This window comes from Carlito syrichta, unplaced genomic scaffold, assembly GCF_000164805.1.
Source record: "Carlito syrichta isolate Samal-C Ts95f unplaced genomic scaffold, Tarsius_syrichta-2.0.1 Scaffold307993, whole genome shotgun sequence".
NCBI lineage: Eukaryota > Metazoa > Chordata > Mammalia > Primates > Tarsiidae > Carlito > Carlito syrichta.
Genome location: NW_007252089.1, coordinates 258,325 through 279,329, shown reverse-complemented (window position 1 = coordinate 279,329; position 21,005 = coordinate 258,325). Strand labels below are relative to the sequence as shown.

At 37.8% G+C, this 21,005-nt stretch overlaps 1 protein-coding gene across 3 annotated transcripts in view; it reads left to right on the top strand.

The window, feature by feature from the left end:
• The window catches only part of OLA1 (Obg like ATPase 1), a 183,319-nt gene that overhangs the window by 13,924 nt on the left and 148,390 nt on the right, over positions 1–21,005 (top strand). For all 3 annotated transcript variants that reach the window (XM_021715889.1, XM_008064751.2, XM_021715890.1), the window contains 2 exons: positions 13,426–13,569; positions 19,901–20,028. In XM_021715889.1, the coding sequence (XP_021571564.1) occupies positions 13,426–13,569; positions 19,901–20,028 (272 nt within the window). The remainder of the gene's footprint in view (positions 1–13,425; positions 13,570–19,900; positions 20,029–21,005) is intronic.

Genomic DNA, 21,005 nt, shown 5'->3' with positions numbered 1-21,005 from the left:
CCTCAGCCTCCCAAAGGCACGGGATTACAGGCTGAGCCACCGGGCCCGGCTTCAAATGTATTTTTCATACAATAATTCTCTGGATGTTTATCATGTTTTTATTTGCTTCCTCATTGCCTCTATATTTCCCTTTAGATCCTTCAGAAAAATTTAAAAAGATTTGTATTGTTTATTTTTAATGTTCTTGTATGCTAATTCCATTATTTCTGTCATCATTTGGTTTGTTTGTATTCATTTACTTTTATCCTGATTTTGGTATAGATTTTCTTGCTTTTTTGCATGCTTATAATTTTTATTGGATTCCTGACACTGTGAATTTTTTTAAAAGAAAGCAGGATTTATTGAGAGGACAGAAAAGCTCCCACAGTGGGAGGGGACCCGAAGGGGTTGTCTCTGATTTTTTTTTTTTTTTTAATCGAGTCAGAGTCTCACTGTCACCTAGACTGGAGTGCAGTGGCATGCTCACAGCCACCCCAGCCTAGACCTGCTGGGCTCAGGTGATCCTTCTGCCTCAACCTTCCAAGTAGTTGGAACCACAAGCATGCGCCCTCATGTCCGGCTGATGTTTTGATTTACTGTAGAGATGAGGTCTTGCCATGTTGCTTAGGCTCAAACCCCTGAGCTCAGGTAATCCTCTCACCTCCGCCTCCCAAAGTGCTGAGATTACAGATGTGAGCCACTACGCCTGGCCTTTACGTTGTGGATTTTATGTTGAGTGATGAATATTTTATTCCTATAAAAAGTATTGGACCTTGCAATGTAATTAAGTAATTTATGTATCATTTTAATAATTTTGAGGATTCCTATTGTGTTTTCTTATGGTGGGTTCATAAGATTTTCTGCATTAGTCCTAGTACTAAGATGTGACTCTTTTGAGGACTTTATCCAAATTTCCTTACAGTTCAAGGTCTCTCTACTCTGGCTGATAATGTGAACTGCCCCAAGCTCTGTGTGAGCCCTGAGAATCACTCTTCCTACTACTTTTGGGTGGTTCTTTCCCTGGATTTGTGGAGACTGAATTTACTTATGCACAAATAATTGCTCAGCCATATTCTTGAGGGGGCTTTCAGTTCTTCAGAGCCTTTTCTCTCTGCAGCTCCTGCCTTTCCAGTACACTCTCCCGTCAGTTCTAGCTGTTTTGGCCTCAACTTTCATCTCAGCCTCCTCTGAGCCTTGGCATGATTGCTGGGCTCTGTTGGTTCCCCTGTTGGCATTATGACTTTGAAACATCCTTACACACTAAGCTGGGCAACTGGAGAGCTTAGTTTATTTGTTATCCTTTTCTCATGGAGTGCAGTCCTGTAATGCATATTGTTATCTCTCTGAAAACTGTTATTTCATATGTTTTGTCTGGTTTTCTAGCTGTTATGGTGGAAGGGCAGTTTCCATAGCAGAAGGGGAAGCAAAATTCCCCAATACCATTTTTAATGAATTTAAATCTTATTGTGTACTTGTCAGTATTCTAGAATGTCGGTCTTTCATGGAAATTTGTGATTTGGGAATTATTTGCTTTCTCTTTTTAATATGTTCTGAGTGATTTTTTGAACAACAGATCTGATTTTGATTCCTCTAAATGTCTCATATGAATGAAATCATACAATATCTGCCAGATACTGCATGATTATCCTTTTGTGACTGCCTTACCTTACTTCACTCAGCATAGTGTCCTTAAGGTTTATCCATGTTGTAGCATGTGACAAGATTTCCTTCTTTTTTTTTTTTTGAGACAGTCTCACTCTGTCACCTAGGCTGGAGTGCAGTGGCACGATCATAGCTCACTGCAGCCTCGACTTTCTGGATACAGGTGATCCTTCCACCTTAGTCTCCCAAGTAGCTGGGACTGCAGGAATGCGCCTCCGTGCCCAGCTAATATTTTGATTTTTTTTGAAGAGATGAGATCTCCCTATGTTGCCAAGGCTGGCCTTGAACTCTTGGGCTCAAGCAGTCCTGCTGGCTCAATCTCCCAAAGTGCTGGGATTACAGGTGTGAACTACCATGCCCTGCCAAGATTTCCTTCTATTTTAAGGGCTGAATAATATGCAGGTAAGCAACATTTTTTTTTACTCATTCATCTGCTAATGGACCATTGCTTCTACCTCTGGGCTATTGTGAATATTGCAGCAATGAACATGGGTGTGCAAGTACCTCTTTGAAGTCCTGTTTTTAATTCTTTTGGATATATACCCAGAAGTAAGGTAAATGGATCATATCATTTTACCCTTTTTTTTTTTGAGGAACCTCATACTGTTTTCCATAGTGTCTGCAAACATTTTACAATTCTATCAGCAGTGCATAGGCTTCCAATTTCTCCACACCTTTGCCAACACTTAGCATTTTCTTTGTTTAAAATAGTGACCATCTTAGTGGTTGTAAGATGATGTCTCATTGTGGTTTTGATTTGTATTTTTCTAATGATTAGTGATGTTGAGCATGTTTTCATAGTTTTTTGGCCTTTTGTGTATGTTTAGAGAAACATTTCTCTAGGTATGGTTATTGCTGCTGGGTGTTACTATTTTTATGCCCTTTTTATCTGTTGCAGTTAGGAAATATATGTAGTTATATTCACTCATGTCTGTATACGTTGGTATTTATTTCTGTCATCTGTGTTTATTTCTATAGCAGATGGATGTTTTTAACAGTTTAGTTATATCTAAATTAAAAATATTTAGCAAAGATTTTTACTTTTTTCCCATGTTTTGGGTGTGTGTTTTAGAAATGGTGAACTAAGAATATTGTGGAAATTTGCATTAGTGTCCTGACTTCTCAAATTCATATTGCAGTTCTACATAAGTTTACATAAAACAGATTTATTTAATATAATACAATAAGTAATTTCCAAAATAAAGTGTTTAGGTCCTAAGTGGTAGGGGCGTACATTAAGTCTAGCCATTTTTTTTCCTTTAAATGTTATAATTGCTGAAAGAATTTATGTAAACATATTCTTGCATGAGAACAATTCCTATTACTTTAAATCTTTCTCCTACATTCAAGTTTTAATAATAACCTTGAGGGGTGTGTGTGGGTGTGTGTGTGTGTGTGTGTGTGTGTGTGTGTGTGTGTAAAATTCTCATTTCACAAAAAACTATGAGCTTTCACACTTCAGGCTTAGGACAAAACTTTCAAATTCTTTGCTTTTGCAAGCCTTCTCTTTAATAGATTTGAATAGATCAAAATGTCTTAAGTTGCCACTAAAGCCTATAGTAATGATGCTTGGAATTTTTTTCTATTCTTCCTTATTTCTTTTTTATTCTTTCTATACTTTCAAAGCTATTGGAAGATATAGATGACTTGACCTTCATGAAATTTAAAATCCATCTAAAGTGAGACAATCTGTAAAAATGGATATTTGTCTTCTAAGTTTACTTCGAATGTAAGAATTTTTTCTGCCTAAGGAAAAATGGAACTTTCTTTTGCTATATCTTACCATGTAATATGTTTTAAGGGATACACTTTTTTTAAAAAATTGCAAAGCATACTTATTTTTGTCTAGGAAGCCATAAATCTGAAACAAACAAACAAAATTCGATAATCTGCCTGTAATCTTTATAGAATTGCAATTGACTGTGGTAATAGCAATAAGCAGCTTTTAAACTACAGTATACAACAGTGCAATAGCACTTTATTTGTCTTCATCTTAGTTCCAGGTGTTCCATAAATGTCTAAATTAACACATTTAAATTTTGCTTTTTTGTTGTTAAACCAAAGCAAACCCTGGGATCAACTTTATTGCTGATGGGTACACAGTCCTCCACCCTATGCCCTTGGTTTTTCTGGTCATTCAAAGCCTTTCGAGGAAAACCCAGTGCTTAAGCTTTGCTAAGCCAGAGGCAAGAGAGACTGCCTGCTTCCCGAGGCTGCCCTGGCCTAGTCCTTCCCCTGACCCTATCTCACCTGTAGCACAGCAAATCATGTAAACATGACTATGGGCATGGCCCAGAACAGCAGTGAAGGGAGATTGATGTGTAAACAGATTTGAGACCAAAAGCTAGACCCAGTCACCCAACCCTACCCCATGCTGAGACCACAGTTAAGTCTGGAAAAGCAGGAATGCCTGGTCCCAAACTCTGGCTCAGATTATGCAGCAGTGCTGATGGCTCAGCTCCCCTCTGCCACTCACTCTCTTGGATTTCAGGTACTGAGGTCCAGCTACTCTTGGGCTTCCCTCCAGGAAGCCCTCCATACTTCTGTCAGAGTCATTTTCTCCCTCCCACCCCAGTTGGTGGTCACTGGTACTGAGTCTTCCTAGATGCCCAGGGAAACTGGAGGCAGGCAGTGGCAGTGAGTCTAGCTCAAAGGTCCAGATCAGTTCTGCCTGCACAGCTGCAGTGAAGATCTTTACCAGGCAGAGTGGTGAGGCCTGTGACAGCTGCATTGTAGAGCAACATCGTGTAGAAATTACCAAGCCAGTTGAAGAGTCCAAGGTCACCCAGCAATGAGCCTCCGGGTTTGAGGAAGTGCTGCATTTAGGACTAGGGGATAGACACAGTTCCAGTTATCTATATTATGGCTGTGTCATACCATCTGGGTTGTAGCCTCTGGGAGAACAGAGCACTGTAGAAGCCCACGACCAAGGACACCATCAGGTAAAGGATGAGTACAGCCTGAATGATGGCACCAAAGGAACCAGCTTAGAGAAGACCTGACCCAGAGAGGCACTCTGCATACCTCAGGGCATGGCAGCTTCATCACTGAGTGGCTCCAGGATGTGAATGGCCACAGTAAGCACAGACAGGCTTGTCTGCACCAGCAAGCCTGGCATGACCAGCGGGTAGCCCAGGTTCCATTGCCACGCTGAAGCTCCCGCTGTTTCTCCAGCAGGACTCTGCAGCTGCAGAGCCAGGGGATGTCTAGGCAGCAGCTCCTTGTCTGCAGGCAGGACATGGGAGTATGCATCCTGTGGGCAGAGCTGCCTCTCGAAGTTGAATAGTAAGTACTGCTGCTTCCCCAGGTCCTCCAGCAGCTGGGAATTGACCAGTGGCTCCCAGTGACCCAGAACACGTGGGCGAGACCTAGCACAGTACACACCTGGAGCAGCAGGACCTGAGGAGGGAGATGCATGAGTCAAAGTGGGGGAGGACACACTCCTAGAAATCACAGCCTGACTCTTTGCTGATCCATAGTGGTTGATGCCACCACCCTATGCCCAGCATCAGCAGGGTGAAGAGCATCAGTATCATCACTGTCTTGGAGACCCGGCCCAGCCAGCAAAGCTGTTGTGTCTTCAGCATCCACTGTGGTTCATCCAGCTGGTGCCTGTGGCCTTTTCGGCGTCCACTGTGGTGCATTCAGCAGGCCTCAGTTAGGTGTGGCAGAGGATATAGTGTGGACCTTCTTGGGGATAGCACTGTGGCACTTCTAGTCAGCTGTTCCAAATGCCTGCCAAGGTTCACTGAAGCTGGAACGCAACCAAACAGCTTCTCCTTGCAGCCCAAGATAAATTGGGGCAGCCTGGGCTCAGATTCTGCCTGCCTGATTTTAAAGGGCACTGCCCCCTGCTCTATCCCCTTTAAGATCATCCTGATCACGTTTGCACTGGCTACAGGCTCTGTGAGATTTCCTCTTTTTAAGATATCAAGTCTAAATTTTACTTCAAGCACTTTTATTGCAGCATTATTTTGTAATATTTTCATTGCAGATGCACAATATTTTCATTACATTTTGCATAAATAAGAACTCATGGACTGTTTCAGCAACTTAACTATCACTTTTTATTTTGTATTTTTTAGAAAGGAGAAGGTGGGCCAATCATGTTACCAATTACTTTAGCACACTTCTGTAGTTTTCCCTCTTTTAAAATTAATTAATTATCTAATTAATTAATTAATTAATTTGAGTTGGAGTCTACTCTGTTGCCCAGGCTGGAGTGCAGTGGCACACTCAACAGCCTCTGCAGCCTCGACCTACTGGGCTCAGGTGATAATTCCACCTCAGCCTTCCAAGAAATTGGAACCACAGGCATGTGCTACCATGCCTGGCTAATTTTTTTTTTTTAAATTTATTGTACAGACAAGGTCTTGCCATGTTGCTCAGGCTGGTCTCAAACCCCTGAGCTCAGGCAATTCTCTTGCCTCTGCCTTTCAAAGTGCTGGGATTACAGGCTTGAGCCACCATGCCCAGTGTAGTTTTCCCTCTTAAGGGAATTATCCTGAGTGGAAAACTGGCAGTGTGCTTGAGTCTCTCCAAGTCTCCAAATGCTTTGCTGACTTTTCTCTCCTTCAGCATCAGCTTTCTGTGGGTGTAGAGCCTGGATATTTGCCTCCTTTGTTGCACAGAATGGGCAGATGTCCTCAAGATAAAAGAGGCCGTAGAGGTCAAATCACTTCTTCTAAGTTTTTTTCCATTTAAGACCCTTCAAACAGATGATTTCTATATTCTGCATTTTAGTGGCTTTTCTAGTTCCAGGTAGGATCTGGTGGAATCACTACTCTGTTGTTAGCTTTTGTATCTCACCCAGAAGCAGATTTCCCCATCCCCATCCTTACTCACCAGTTGACTTGTTGAAGCAATCTGGCTGTTAGTCTTGTAGAATTTTCCAAAGTCTGGATTTTGTTATCTCCCTATGGTGTCATTTATTATGTTCTTCTGCCCTCTATATTTCCTATAAACTGGTAGTAACATGTAAAGACCTGATGAGATTGAGGTGGAAAACAATGTATATATTTCTGTCAGGAGGTACTGTTTTTTCCCCCACTTTTTGCAGTTGTTAATGATCATTACCAAGATCCATTAATTTGTTAAGGGTTGCAAAATGGTGGTTTATTTATTTGTTTTTTGTTTCAAAGATGTGGGGGTACAATTCAGGATTAGGTACATTAGTGGTCATTGTACAGGTGAAGTTTGGGCCTCCTATTGGTCCTCACTTTGCCCGGTTTGGGATCAGGCACCCTTATTGATGTATTCCTCCTGACCCCCCAATGGTGGTGTTCTGATTTCTTTTATTTTTTTACTCATTGGCTGGAATATTTTTATAAAATAGTCTTCTCTTCATCAACCTCTGTGGTTATTCTGAAAGTACAGTTTGTATAGAAAGACATGATAAAATACTTTTAACAATTTTCAAAGAATTAGTCACCTACCATCCTTAAAAGGTGACCACTGAGAATTTTAGATTTTGTTTTGTTGAGAATTAGTAACAATTCATGGATATAAAATTATTTGATTTGTTACAATCCATTGTAGCTATTTTATTGATGCTGAGATTGGTTCATTTTTGGCTATTGGGGCTGTTCAAGTTGGCCCTAGAGTGCTTTTTTTTTAAGTCAGAGTCTCAGTCTGTCACCTAGGCTGAAGTGTAGTGGCATGATCCCAACCATCATGGCTCACAGCAGCTTTAACCTCCTGGGCTTAGGTGATACTTCTACTTTAGCATCCCAAGTAGCTGAGACTACAGGTGTGTGCCACCACCCTGACTAGTTTTTGATTTTTACATTTTTTTTAGAGGTGAAATTTTGCTATGTTGTCCAGGATGGTCTCAAACTCCTGGATTCAAGCAATCCACCTGCCTCTGTCTCCCAATGTGCTGGGATTACAGGTGGGAACCATTGTGCCTGGCCATAGTGCTTTTGATAGAACTCTATGCCCTTTAATAACATCCTTGTTTTCCCAAGACTGATGGGCCCCTTGCCAGAGTGACCAAGAAAAAGAGAGAAAAAACCTAAATAAATACAACCAGAAATGCAAAAGATCAATTCACAACTGACCCTGAAGAAATTCAAAAGATTATCAGCGATTACTATGCACACCTGTATGGAAACAAACTAGATAACCTAAAAGAGATAGAGGGCTTTCTGACATCATACAACCTCCCAAGGTTGAAATAAGAAGACATTGAGACACTAAATAGTCCAATAACAACCCCGGAAATTGACTCCATCATTAAAAAACTATCTACAAAAAAAAACCCTGGACCAGATGACTTTCCGGTGAAACTCTGTAAAACGTACAAGGAGGAGCTGATCCCAGTCCTACTGAAAGTATTCCAGGCAATTGAGAAAGGTGGAACTCTCCCCAAATCATTTTATGAAGCTAACATCACACTGATACCCAAATAAAAAGAGAGAACTACAGGCCAATATCTCTGATGAACTTAGATGCAAAAATTTCTCAACAGGATTCTAGCAAATCAGCTCCAACAACACATTTAAAGTAGGCTTGACCAAGTAGGCTTCCACCCTGGGATGCCAGGCTGGTTCAACATTCACAAGACTGTAAATGTAGTTAAATATATCAATAGATGTAAGAACAAGAACCACATGATTATTTCATTAGATGCAGAAAAACTTTTGATAAAATCCAACTTCTCTTCTTGATAAAAACTCTTGAACACTTAGGCATAGAAGGAATGTAACTCAAAATAGTAAGCACCATCTACAATAAACCCACAGCCAGCCTATTGCTAAACAAACGGACACTGGAAGCATTTCCCCGGACAACCGAAACAAGACAAGGCTACCCACTTTCCACCCCTCCTGTTCAACATTGTGTTGGAAGTCTTAGCTAGAGCAATTAGACAAGGGAAGGAAATCAGGGATATCTAAATGGGAAAGGGGAAGTTAAGTTATCCCTCTTTGCTGACAATATGATCCTATACCTCGAAAATCCAAGAGAATCTATCAAAAACCTTGCACTGATAAAGAACTTTGGCAAAGTCTTGGAGTACAAGATAAATGTGCAAAAGAAAGTTGCATTCTTATACGCCAACAACAGGCAGGAAGAGAAACAAATAAAAAGAACAATCCCATTCACAATAACCACAAAAAAAGTGAAATACCTCAGCATCTTCCTAACCAGAGAATGAAAACTACAAAACACTGCTCAAAGAAATCCAAGAAGACACTAACAAATGGAAAAATATTCCATGCTTATGGATAGGAAGAATCAACATTGTTAAGATGTCCATCTTACCAAAGGGAATATACAGATTCAATGCAGCACCTATTAAATTATTAACATTATTATCAGACCTGGAAACAACAATACAGAAATTCATATGGAAACATAAACGAGCCGGGCTCGGTGGCTCAGCCTGTAATCCCGCGCTTTGGGAGGCTGAGGTGAGTGGATTGCCTGAGTCTGCAGGTTTGAGACCCGCCTGGGCAACTTGGCGAGACCTCATCTCTACAATAAATCAAAAAAATTAGCCAGGCGTGGTGGCATGCGCCTGTAGTTCCAGCTACTTGGAAGGCTGAGGCGGAAGGATCGCCGGAGCCCAGCAGGTTGAGGCTGCGGTGGCTGGGAGCGGCCACTGTGCTCCAGTCTGGGTGACAGAGTGAGACTCCAACTCAAAAAAAAGGAAACATAAATGACCACGAATAGCCGAAACAATCCTCGGCAAAAGAAACAAAGTGGGAGATATCACACTTCAGATGTTAAACTCTACTATAAGGCTATAATAATCAAAATAGCCTGGTGTTGGTACAAGAACAGGCATATAGACCAATGGAACAGGATAAAGATTCCAGAAGCAAAACCTCAATTTCTCAACAAACTCATCTTCAACAAAGCCTCCACCAGCCACTGGGGAGAGGAGAACCTACTCAGTAAATGGTGCTGGAAAAACTGGCCAACCACATGCAGAAGATTGAAACAGGACCCTTACCTATCACCATGCACAAAAATCAACTCTAAATGGATCAAAGACCTAAATGTAAAACCTAAAACTATAAGAATCTTAGAAAATGCAGGAGACACCCTTATGGGAACTGAAGTAGGCATCCAATTCCTGATGAAAACCCCAGATGTCCATTCCATAAGAGCTAAGGTAGACAAGTGGGACCTCATTATAGTGAAAACCTTCTGCAAAGCAAAATAAACCATCAAGAGAGTAGGGAGACAGCCCACAGAATGGGAAAAAATATTTGCCAACTGTATATCTGACAAAGACCTAACATCCAGGATCTACAAGGAACTCAAACATGCCAAGAGGAAAAAAAGCAGCTCCATTAAAAAGTGGTCAGAAGATATGAATAGACACTTCTCAGAAGACATACTGGCAGTCAACAGACACATGAAAAGGTGCTCAGCCTCACTTATCATCAGAGAAATGCAAATCAAAACGACATTGGGGTACCACCTCATTCCAGCAAGAATGGCCATCATTAATAAAACAAAAAACAACAGATGCTGGTGAGGATGTGGAAAAAAGAGGACGCTTTACACTGCTAGTGGGAATGCAAACTAGTTCAACCTCCATGGAAAGCAGTGTGGTGATTTCTGAAAGAACAGTTGACCCTCCATATGACCCAGCAGTTCCCTTACTGAGAATATACTCGGAGGAACTGAAAACATTCTACCAAAAGGATACCTGCACATGTTTATTGCAGCACTATTCACAATAGCAAAAACATGGAACCAACTGTCCTGTCCATCAAAACTAGACTGGATAAAAAAAAATTGGTACATATACATGATGGAGTATTACACAACCATAAAGAAAGACAAACATAAGAACTTTGCAGCAACTTGATGGATTGAGTCTATAATACACAGTGATCTGTCACAGAAACAAAAAACTGAGTACCACATGTTCTCATAAGTGGACCCTGAACATTTACCGTAATACCATAAGAAAAGGGATTGGCAGTAGCAGGATATTGCCAGGGGAGGGAGGGGGTCACATAACATCAATAAGGGTACCTTATCTCAAACCAGGCAAAGTGGGGACCAAAGGGAAGCTCAAACTTCTCCTGTGTGATGACCACTTGTATACCTGATCTTCAATTGTGCCCCACATCTTTAAAAGAAAAAAAAAAGAAAAGAACTTCCTTGTTTTCCTTTGGGAAAAGTTGTTTGGGATTTATGTATTTTTTGGTCCCAAATCTGAAACTAACTATTTCTCTAAGAAGTCCTGGTCATTTTTAATGGATGTGGTATTTAAAGTCATGGTCTGAATGTGAATTTTTTTTAAATTGTCTTCTCTGTTATGTTAATATTTTACATTATATTAAGCTTCATACTATTTAGAAATAGATGGACTTTACCGTATATGTGTTGTTCTAAATTAAGTACCATGACATTTATACTAACAGGATTGAAATTAAAAGCCAGCTCTGTAGAAACCAGTGATTTCCTCTTAGTCATCATTCCTGGAGTTTTGAGATCGTTACTAGGCTCTTAGGGTTGCCAGTATAAATTCTCTGATAGCCAGCATCATTCCATGAGTTGTTAGCTTAGTCTCAGTCTATTCCTATTTCCAAAACTTGACTTTACATCTGCATCATCTGTTTTGTTTTGTCTTTCACCCTGCCCCACCTGTTTCTTATTTTTATTTTTAAGAGGCAGGGTCTTGCTCTGTTCCTCAGGTTGCAGTGCTGTAGCATGATCATGGCTCATTGTAGCTTTGACCTCCTTTGCTGAAGCAATCTTCCTGACTCATTCTCCCAATTAGCTGGAACTATAGGCTGGCCCCACCATACCCTGCTAATGTTTTTTTTTTTTTTGATAGAGACAGGGTCTCACTGTGTTTCCAGGCCGTCTCTAACTCCTGACCTCAAGCAATCCATCCTCTGTTTCAACTTTCCAAAGTGCAGGTGTTACAGTTGTGAGCCACCTTATGTGCCCTCACCTGAGATATTTTAAAAATGCAGAACCTACACTGGCAGGTTTGGAAAGAGGCCTGATAATGCATGCCTTTATCCTCAATTAATTCTGTTATAGGCAGGCATTTGGAAGCTACTGATTTGACTAGTGGTGCTCTAAGTAACCAGTAATGATTTATGTGGCTGTTTAACATTTCTATTTGACTCTGAAATGTTTAGTCTAGATATAATATAAGAACAATATTTAAGACAGTTAAACATCTTGTTGCTAAAACGTACTTCTAACCAGTGGTACTTAGATAATGTAGCCTTTTGCTCATCCCTGTTTTTGTTTTTGTTTTTGAGACAGTGTTTCGTCTCACTCTGTTGTGCCTAGACTGAAGTACAAGTGGCATGATCATGCTCACTGCAACCTTGACTTCTTGGGCTCAACTGATCCTCCTGCCTCAGTCTCCTGAGTAGCTAGGGCTACAAGCATGTACCACTATGTCTGGCTAAATTTTTATATTTTTTTGTAGAGATGGAGTCTCACTGTGTTTGCTTAGGCAGGCCTTGAACTCCTGGGCTCAATCAACCCTCCTGCCTTGGCCTCCCAAAGTGCTGGGTGTGAGCCACCTCACCTGGCAATCATCATTCTTTTATAGGGCCCTCCGAGTTTAAAATAAAGGGATTGGTTCTTTAGATTAAAAGTTGTTTAGTTCAACAAGTGATTGGTTCTTTAGTTTACACTAACTGAGCTAACTGTAGCAAGTATAAATTTCTCCTGTTGAATATAGACTAATTAGGTCTCATCTGTAGATATTTTTAACTTAAACATTTTTTAGAAAAGAGAGAAAAACAATCATCCATAATCTCACCATTCTAATACAACCATTATCCTTTTGAGTATTCCTTTGTTATCAAATTTGGTTCACATGAAAACATTTTTACATAATCATGTCTAGCCATAGTTAGCAAGCGCTAGTTTTATAGTACTTAAAAAGCCTTAGCTGCCACTTAAATTCCTCCAGTTAGAAGAACAGATAACAATAATTCTCATTTTAAATTCCTCGTGTGTCCTATGTCTAGAGCAAGGAAAATTCACTACTGTGAATTCTCTACTGGCTCTATTAGTGATTGAATTGAAAAGTAGCAAAATAAATAAATCAACCCCAAAAAACAAATCAGCAAGTCTTTAAAAATCCCGTTTTGTTTTGGATTTTACTTAATAATTTTTGGTACTTTGTTATCATATTTTAAAAAACATCCAGCACATATTACCTGATAACAATCAGATAGTTAGGAAGTTAATATCTGGCCAAAGCGTGGTGGCTCACAACTTTAATCCCAGCCCTTTGGGGGGCTGAGGTAGGAGGATCACTTGAGGCCAGGAGTTTGAGTCCAGCTTGGGCAACATAGCAAGACTCTGTCTCTATTTTTAAAATATTTTAAAAGTTCGTGACAAATTTATTCCATATTAAAACATTTTTTCTTGATTTGTCATACCTTGAATAAAATTCACATTTTGATTTTCATAATTCACAGTTTTAGACTTGCTAGAGAAGGTTGTATTTGGTATAGGTGACATGATACTGATACGAACAGCTACATCATGAAAAAAATAGATATTGAGGTGTGACAGGAGCTGTAGCTGTGATTTCTGGCAAAAATTCTTTGGGAATGTGCTTTCCAAGTTCCAAATAGACTGTGATAGAAACATAACCTAATTACAAATTATTAGCTGCATTGTTGGAAGTTTTATCCATTTCTGTTAGCAAAAATATAGTCTTCCTTTTCAAATTGGTTTTATATTCCTCATAGGTCTTATATGATCGTTGAAATTAGAGGAAGATAAAGTTTTCTTGGTGTTAACCTAAGAATTGATTGAAATTGCTTTTATTCATTTTAGGAAATCTACCTTCTTTAATGTGTTAACCAATAGTCAGGCATCAGCAGAAAATTTCCCATTCTGCACTATTGACCCTAATGAGAGCAGAGTGCCTGTGCCAGATGAAAGATTTGACTTTCTTTGCCAGTACCACAAACCAGCAAGGTAAGAAATCCTTGATGCTATTTTTTTTTCTTATTTGGTGGCCCTGTATAGAGTATAAATATATGTATGTGATTTGTTTGAAGTCATGTAGAAGGGTATTTCTTGCAAAATTAATGTAGCATTATTTTTGGTGATTATAAAAATAATGTAGAGTATTTGGAGAAGTGTGAGGAATGGTTAACACTACAGTTATTTTTTTCGAGTATGAAGTAGAGGGAGTAGTCTGTGCTATATGATGCCATTCATGTAAAATTATAAGTATATATGCATAACAAAATGTCTGAAATGAAGATCACAAATTAATTGTTGGGTATCTCTGGGTATTGGAATTTTTAGGTGATTTTAAGTTTATTCTTAAATTCCTCAATAGTATTTGTATTTTTTATAATAAGCATGCATTATATTTCTAATTAGAAAAAAAATATAGCTTCATTGTGGGAAGTTCAGACAATAGGAAAATGTGTAACGAAAGGAATGATAATCATCTTTACTTCCTCTGCCTTGCTATAACAGTTGTAAATATTTTGGGGGTATATGCTTCCATACTTTCCCCTACACACTTACTTATAGAAATAGGATACTTGTTTTACTTTGGGTATTAAAAAGTTAGTGAACTTTCTGAATCAAAAAATACAGATTTAAATAATAATTCTAGTATAATACTTAGTGCTGTGTTATATGAATAGTACAGTGTACCATTACCCTGTTATTGAGAATTTAGTTTGTTTTTAGTTTTTTTAGTATTTTGAATGTGCTAGTGAACCTTAATTTTCTATCTCTAGTCCAGAATTCTGCAGAACTCCAGACATATCTCTAATTGCCTACTTGATTCTGACACTTGGTTGTCCGAATGTCCAAAATGGTCCTCTTGATTTCAACTTTTTGTATCAAATTTGTTCTTCCTCAATACTTTCATAATTCAATAAATAGCACTATCATTTCTTCTGTTGCTAAACCAATGCCCAAGATTTATCCTTCATTCCACCTCACCCCACCCTCACATCCAGTCTATCAGCAATTCCTGAGTGTTCTAACTTCAAAACATATACTGGATTCATTCACTTTTCCCACTTTCATCTACTAGTTGTAACATCCATTGATTTTTTTTTTTTTTTATGGATTAGTTAGTACTACGGTGATTCTAACATGGCGATTTTATAATTCCATCATTACTCCTTCATTTGTTAGTTAGCATTGTACTGCAAATAAAAGCTTTTTTGTCTTCATCTATACATTCATGTATTTATTCAGATCAGTGTTACTCAGTTGGTTTTAATCTGTCACAACCGTTAATTTGATGCTCAAATTATATCACTTAAATTGGCTTCTCAAGCTGATTTCAGAGTCCTTTTTAAAAACTTTTTATTTTTAAGTGATTTCAAATTTATATAAAAGCTGCAAAATTATATAGAGAGTGCTTATATAGCCATGTATTCCCAGATTCTTTTAACCTATGAGAATAAGTTACAAACATGATGCCACATTGCACTACAGTTCTTTAGTTTGTGTTTACTAAAAATACAAGAACACTTTCCTTCATGACCATAGTAAACCATCAAATTCAGGACATGATTATTAATCCACTCTTACTATCTAATTCATAGACTCTGTTTAGATTTTTCCAGTTCTAATAATGTGTTTTATTTTATCTATACCAAGATCATGTATTTATCCAGTTGTTTTATGTCTTTAGTCATCTTCTGTCTGAAACAGTTTCTTAGTCTTTCCTTGTTGTTTATGACTTTGTCATTTTTGAAGAGTATAAGCCAGTTATTTTGTAGAATGTTATTCCATTTGGGTTTGTCTTATACTTTCTCATGATTTATGCATTTTTGGTGTAACACAAGTGATGCCATGTTCTTTCTAGTACAGCATATCTGAAGGTACACGATGTTGATTTGTCTCATCATTGGTGAAAATAACTTTGATTCCTTGGGTAAGATGGTATTTTCTGGTGTTCCCCACTGTAAAATTAATTAATAATTATGTTGTGCTTATAGCATTCTTTCCTGAATCATTTACTAAAATGATGATTTCTAGATGGGGACTTTTTTTTAAAAGCTTCATTTTATTTTTAATTGATACATACTAATTGTACATATTTTTGGGATGCAGTGTGTTGTTTTGATATATGTATACATTGTGTAATCACCAAATTAGAATAATCAGCATATTTCACCTCAGACACTTACCTTTTTTTTTTCGGTGAGACCTTTCAAAATCCTCTCATAGCTATTTTGAAATATATAATATAATGTTATTAATTGTTGTCACCCTACTGTGCAAAAAAATACACTGAAACTTACTCCTTCTAACTATGACTTTGTACCTGTTGTCTAATCTCTCCCCATGCCCATGCCCCTTTTTCTTTCCCAGGCTCTGATAGCCACTATTCTGTGCTCTACTTCTATGAAATCTTTTTTTTTTTTTTTAGATTCTACATATAAGTGAGATCTTGTGGTATCTAATGATGATTTTTTTATTTCCATCATTTGTAAATTTATTATGGTGTTCCGTAGGGAGAGCTTCCACTTATCCCTATTTATTTCTTTGTTTATTTATGTATTTATATCATTATAGGGTCATGGTTTTACTCATCATATTGCAAGTTGTCAGCATTGGTATTTATTTTCACACTGGCTTCTGCTTTTTTTTAATTTTAATTTTTTTTGACAAGTTCCAGTCATCCTTTGCCATTTCTTTGCTTCTGGTACAACGTTATGTTCCAGACTTATTTTGTATTTTCCCTGCCTCAGCCTTGGAGTTAGCTATTTCTGCAAAGAGCCCTGGTTCTATGTAGAGGAGAATGTTCTTTAGAAACATTAAGTCTGGATATAGTTGCACTTGTTGCTACTGTGGTGGTGTTCCTATGCTTTCTCAGTGGACAGAGCTAAGAAATAAATGTATGTGGATGTACATGTATTTATATATACATCTCCATACACATACACACGTATGTATCTATTTCTGTATCTGTATTAGAGACCATGAGTTCACCTCTAATTCTAGCCTAACACTATGCCTAACACTACTGGGTTCATTCTAACTTTTTCCCCTTGCATATTTGTGCTTATTTTCTCCAACACTGAAGGAAGCCTACCTCCTTTTGTCCTCAATAGTTTTACTCCTTTGCTCAGTCCCACTAGGTGGTCAATCTCTCGACTCACCAGGTTGCTACCTGATTTGGATGCCCTCCTGACCTGGGCCACAGCTATCACTGGGCTGCTTTCCTGCCCATATGTAGCTGCTGTCATGTTGCCTTCTCTCCCCACTCGACTCCCTTCCGGTGTGGGCCCTTGCCACTGCTGGACCATGTGATCATGTGACATTGCTGACGTTTTTCAAAGACATGAAGAGAACAGCAGCAGCAACATTAAAGCTCTTGGACTTTACATTTGTTGAGACTTTAGGCAGTGATGGAATTTATCAAAATTTTCCCTTAACTGTACCCCACAAAACCATAATAAAAAATATTGATTAATTTAAAAAAATTTTCCCTTGCTTTTTCTTTACTAGGCATTGATTAAATGCCCTTATGGAAATAGAAATATTGAATGGAAGCCCATCTTCGTTTTTGGTAACTTAATTTTGGCCTCTTGGTGCTCAGGCAAATAAAAAAGGAAAATAGACAATTTATAGTGTTCCTTCTTGCTACTCCACACATCTCTGTTATATAGCAGATTCTCATTTTTTTTTTTTTTAGAAATGAAAAATCCTGCTTAGATGTATTATTCAGCCTGTTTCTTTTGAAGAACAATTTATAAATATTTTTGTGTTCATTACAGTACTGTGCTTAAAAGATTCTTAACATTATTTTAGTCTCAGGAAAGTTTCATAAGGTCTAAAAATATTTTTTTGCTCAAGTAGTCATGAAGTCATTGGTATAATACATCACAAATCCTTGAATTAAGTTTCAAGTTTTTATCTTTTGAGATATTGTATTAATAATTTAAACCTTTATCCTGCCCTTAAATCACAAATCAGAATTGAGACATTCATTTTCTTTAGAGAATAGAATCTCAGAACTGGAGAGCTTTCTGTTTAGTGTCCTCATAAAAAGAAACTTGAAGCCTTGAAAGATGGAATGATATGTTCATGGCCATACTTAAAATTAATGTCAACCAGGAATATAACCCAAGGCTTCTCGTTTCAAACTCAGTGCCTTTCCACCTATGTGCATGTTATTGTACTTCATATTTTTCATATGGGTGGCTTAATTGTTAGAAATTATATCATTTAGGATGAGTTTAGTTACACTTAACATATTGACTTTAAAAATTGGTTTATTGGGCTAATAACAGGTAGCATGATGTTCTTAGCTCAGTGGTGTCAAGGACTGGCTTCTTTCACCTTTTCATTTTACTTTGTCAACTTGATCCTAAACTTGTCTTCCCCTTGTGGTCACAGGATGGAACTGTATGCTAATCCATGTAAGAGTGAAAGAGGGAATTGCTCCTAGAAGCTCTTTTAGAAGACTGATATGCTTCTTCTGTTCAACCTTCCTCACTCCTTCCAGCAAACCTCTCCATTGAGCAATGAAAAATCCTACTTAGATGTATTATTCAGCCTGTTTCTATTGAAGAACAATTTCTCTTAAATTAAGAGATGGAGATCTCACTGTGTTGCCCAGGTTGAACTCGGACTCCTGAGCTCAAGTGATCCTCCTGTCTCAGTTTCCCAAGTAACTGGGACTACAAGTGCACGCCACTGCACCTGGCCTTTCCTTAAGTCTTTGAAAGCAGATAGGGCAAGGTATAAGTCCTAGAAATATTAACTGTGTCTAGGGATGAGATTAAAGTGCTCAGTACAGGCCCGAGCTACATGCTGACCCGCTAGAGTGAGGGTGGAGCAAGCTTCTCCAAAACTCTGGGCTACACTGGAGAGGTATGACTACTCAAATGAAAATTAGTCTAGGTACCAAGAGAAGTGCATGCTGGGAAGGCAGTCACAATATCCAACAACAAGAAACTAACCACATTTATGTGTTTTTAGTGGATTTGGTGGCAGCAGTAATCATGTAATTTCTATCTATAATATTTATAGATCAATTATTTTGAAAGGACTTATTTTCCATGCAGATAATAGGGAAATCTTTTTGGATCTATTATGTTGTATTTTATCAGGTAGTGAAACTGACATTCTGAAAAATGAATGCTCTTGAAAATTGACAAAATACAGGATTATAGCATATACCTTTGTCATATGACATTAAAAGTAACTTTTATTAATCTTCATTTTTATATGGCAGACTGATTTTCCTAACTTGGTTTCTAACTTGTTTAACTCTGTGCCTTTACTTGGCAAAGCAAATGTTATTTTGTGTATACATCTAATTTGGTTGCAGTTATTAGCAACTAGGTTGTTACTATGCTGATAACTAATTCTCACTGCTACATGCATTTTTTTACTTACATAACCCATGTGGTGGTGATTAAATGCAAACTCAGACTGTCTTGCCTATCTTTGAATCCTAGTTTTGTCACTGCTAGTTAAGTGATCCTGTATGCAGTTGATTTTTTATCTCCTCCAAGGCATAATGTCCTCATTTGTAAAGTAAGTTTAATAAATAACACCTATGACCCAGTGCAGTGGCTTATGCCTATAATATTAACACTTCGGGAGACCAAGGTGGGAGGATTGCTTGAGCCCAGGAGTTTGAGATCAGCCTGGGCAACATAGTGAGACCTCATATCTATGAATAATAATAATAAAAAAAAATAATAGCACCTAACTTATTGAGTTGTTTTGAACATTGAAATGAAGTAATACATGTAAAGTACTTAGTCTTGTGCCTGGCACAAGTAAGTTGGCTCGTTTTATGATTATTACCCCAGTATGTTCTTTAAACACTGCCTACTACTTTGGTGTGTATATGCATATTTAAATATAATTTTATAATAAATTTCCAATTAGGTGACAGCAGTTAAATAAAACAAAAAAATAACTTCATAGTAAAATTAATGATATGAATTTTAATCTCAGAAACACACCAAATGCATTTCTTCTACTTTAATTTTCTCCTTCAGGGGCATACCTCATCAACAATCAGCGTTTGTATACCTAACCCTGAATTGTACCCCACATCTTTATAATTTAAAAAATAAATAAATAATAATTTAAAGAAATTTTTCTCCTTCATTTTCTTAGGTAAGAAAGTCCTAATGCATTAAAAGGTAGTTTCTTATTTAATTTTTTTTTTTGTAGTAAAATAATTATCATAAACATTGCACTAGAAAGGAAAAATTTTATGTGAAACACTTGGGGAATCCCTTTGGTTAATAAATAGGTTCTTAGTATTATTTTATGTAAAATCATCCTTTTTGTTTTTCAGCAAAATTCCTGCCTTTCTAAATGTAGTGGATATTGCTGGCCTTGTGAAAGGAGCACACAATGGGCAGGGCCTGGGAAATGCTTTTTTATCTCATATTAGTGCCTGTGATGGGATCTTTCATCTAACTCGTAAGTACAGTTGTTTATTTAATAATTGATTTCATTGAGATCAGTGTTTTCTTTCAAAATATTATTCAAATACATAGATATGACCGATTAATAGGAATTTGCTTCCCCAGATGAATTGTGGGTTTGTATGTAAATTTGTGACTTTAATGTTACTTGGTGTCATCTCCATACGGGAAGGCTTGTTCCATAGCAAGTATATGCTGTGTTGATATTATATTCAAATTGGATCTTATCTCCTTCTGGATTAATGCCATTGAGAAGTGTTTCTGTGTGGAACTTTGTTGATTGTAAAGGCATTTTGAAATTTCTTAAGTTGCGGAACTTTTCTGCATTCTTGCTTTTCTATGTGTTAAGAAGGCAAAATTGATAGAAAAGGGGAGTCTATTTCATAGGAGAGAAGGCATCCAGTTTATCTATTAGAGATGAAAAGATTAAGGAGAAGCTACAGATCAGCTAGTCCTTATGGAGAGGAATATAAAACAAAGAGAGCAAACAGGTAGAACTGCAGGTTGGTTTGGATTCTTTTGACTACAAAGAGAGCCAGTAGCATAAGTAATCCTCTGACTAAGTGGAAGGGTTTAGGTTAAAGCTCAAATCAAGGCTGCTCTTTATTGTAATAGTATTATAATGAGCAAAGCAGTGGAAACAAAGACAACACAAGTTAGAGGCAGGGCCAGTTATGGTCTGGTTTGGTACTATTGCTACTTGTGATAGTGAAAACTTAGAAAATTTTATAGCAGTTTGGCTAATTTTTTTCATCACTTGAATCAAATAAAAAATTGTGCTAGTATTTTTTGTATGTCTTTAAAAAAATCACTTGCCTAGTAATTCATTTGCATTGTATTTTATTAAAAACCCACCACAGACAATTTGAGAAGCATTGCTCTGGGTAGCTTAACCTTGGGTGAAGAGAGATCTTCTGGAGGTCTAGGCAAAGAATGAGTTTTTTTGGGGGGGGGCAGGATTCAGTTATGTAG